This window comes from Egretta garzetta, unplaced genomic scaffold (genome assembly GCF_000687185.1).
Source record: "Egretta garzetta isolate BGI_Z169 unplaced genomic scaffold, ASM68718v1 scaffold141, whole genome shotgun sequence".
Taxonomy (NCBI): Eukaryota; Metazoa; Chordata; class Aves; order Pelecaniformes; family Ardeidae; genus Egretta; species Egretta garzetta.
This window is the reverse complement of record NW_009258664.1, coordinates 16,488-18,367: the sequence shown is the minus strand read 5'-3', so window position 1 is coordinate 18,367 and position 1,880 is coordinate 16,488. Positions and strand designations below refer to the sequence as shown.

Below are 1,880 nucleotides of genomic sequence, written 5' to 3'. Positions count from 1 at the left end.
GGGAGCCAGGGCCACCAGCAGCACTGCCTGGACCCTTGGTGATGTCATGTGTGCCCAGCACAAGCCCCAGTTGTGGGATGTTCCTGAAGGTCTTGGCCTCATGGGAGCTGCCAGTGGTCAGCTCCCTGGAGGTCGCGGTGCTTCTCGGCACTTCGTGGCCCAGGGAGGTGTCCAGCCGAGGAGCCGTGTTGTGTAAAACCTTCTTGAACTGGTGCTGCAGTCCCAGCCGACAGCTCCTGGTGTCTTCTCTAGGTACATGTGCCATGACCCCCACCGAGACCACCATGGAGACAACCGAGACGACCACCACAGAGACAACCACCACAGAAACAACCACCACTGAGACAACCACCACAGAAGCAACCACGACCAACACAAGCAGCACGACCAATGCAAGCAGCACAACAAACGCAACCACCATGACCAATGCAACCAGAACAACCACTGCAAGCAGTGCAACAAACGCAACCACCATGACCAATACAACCAGAACAACCAACGCAAGCAGTGCAACAGACGCAACCACCATGACCAATGCAACCAGAACAACCAACGCAAGCAGCATGACCAACACAAGCAGCCCAACCAACACAACCACCATGCCCAACACAACCACTGCTGACAAGACCACCATAGAGTCAACCATGACCAACACAACCACCACTGGCAGGACCACCACGGAGTCAACCATGATCAACACAACCACCACGGACAGGACCACCACCCCTATGACCACTGCTCCGAACATCACAATCTCCAAAACCACAAGCAGCAATGGGACCCAAATCTCCCACCCCATGGTCTTCCCCACTACAGGCAACACTACAAACTTCCAGTCCAGCAACAGCCCCGCAAGCAACGCCACAACCACCAGCACCTCAGTGCCTGTCTCTAGCAGCGCTACCATCTCCCCCGCCAATGCCACCAGGACCACCTTCAGCACCAACACGGCCACCAGCAGCTCCGCAGTTCCCACCTCCCCCGCGGGTGGTAGCACAGCGATCCCCAACTCCAGTACCAAAGGCAGCGGGAGCAGCAGCCCTCAGGTCATCTCCACGCAGCAAACCTCTGCCACCGCTCAGAGCAGCACGGCTCCCATGCTGCTCCTCCGCGTCCTGCTGTCCTTCCACATCATCAACAGGAGCTTCAACGAGAGCTTGCGCGACCCCACTTCGAAGGAGTACAGGAGCCTGAGCGACACTGTCTTGACCATGGTGAGTCCCAGCCCTGCCCGCGGGCTGCCCTGGGCAAGCAAAGACCCCCTTGGTCCATGCCGGGAAGGAGCTGCCTCCCGTCGGGGCTCCCTGTGGAAGTGCCTGGAGCATCTGCTCTGCCAGCCTCTTTGGCAGCCCCGGGCCGGTCCCATGACGGGGAGCAGCAAGGGGACAGGAGGGAGGGGGTGTCTGCTGGGGAGGTGGCCATCACCCCCCGTGCTTCGTTCCAGTTCGAATACGTCTTTGGCTGCGCGACCTGCATGGACAGACAGACCTACAAGGGATGCAGCGAGCTCCTTTTCAGGTGAGCGGAGGCCGGCGTGGCCCGGCTGCATGGTGCAGAGCCGCACGCGGGGGGCGGCGAGCTGGGCACTAACGCCTCCTCTCGTGGGCAGCCAAGGCTCGGTGATGGTGCAGTCCACCCTTGTGTTCGGGCACGGCAATGACACGGTCACCAGCAACGCCGTTGAGCAGCAGCTGAGGAACAGCCTGGACTCGAATGGCGCCATCATGGGCCTGCGGCTGGCCAACATCCGGAGTGAGTGGGAGCTTCGGGCGGGGGGGACAGGGCTGGATGGAGCCCTGCGGGGGTGCTTTGGGGGCTCTGCAAGCACTGCCATGTCCTGGCCATGGAGGCTACTGGGGGGAGGGCGGGCTCCCGGGTTA

At 61.1% G+C, this 1,880-nt stretch overlaps 1 protein-coding gene across 1 annotated transcript in view; it reads left to right on the top strand.

The window, feature by feature from the left end:
- Nucleotides 1–1,880, top strand: part of MUC1 (mucin 1, cell surface associated) — a 4,081-nt gene that overhangs the window by 652 nt on the left and 1,549 nt on the right. Inside the window, exons 2-4 of the mRNA XM_009648452.1 lie at nucleotides 253–1,214; nucleotides 1,445–1,518; nucleotides 1,610–1,752. Of these exons, the coding sequence (XP_009646747.1) occupies nucleotides 253–1,214; nucleotides 1,445–1,518; nucleotides 1,610–1,752 (1,179 nt within the window). The remainder of the gene's footprint in view (nucleotides 1–252; nucleotides 1,215–1,444; nucleotides 1,519–1,609; nucleotides 1,753–1,880) is intronic.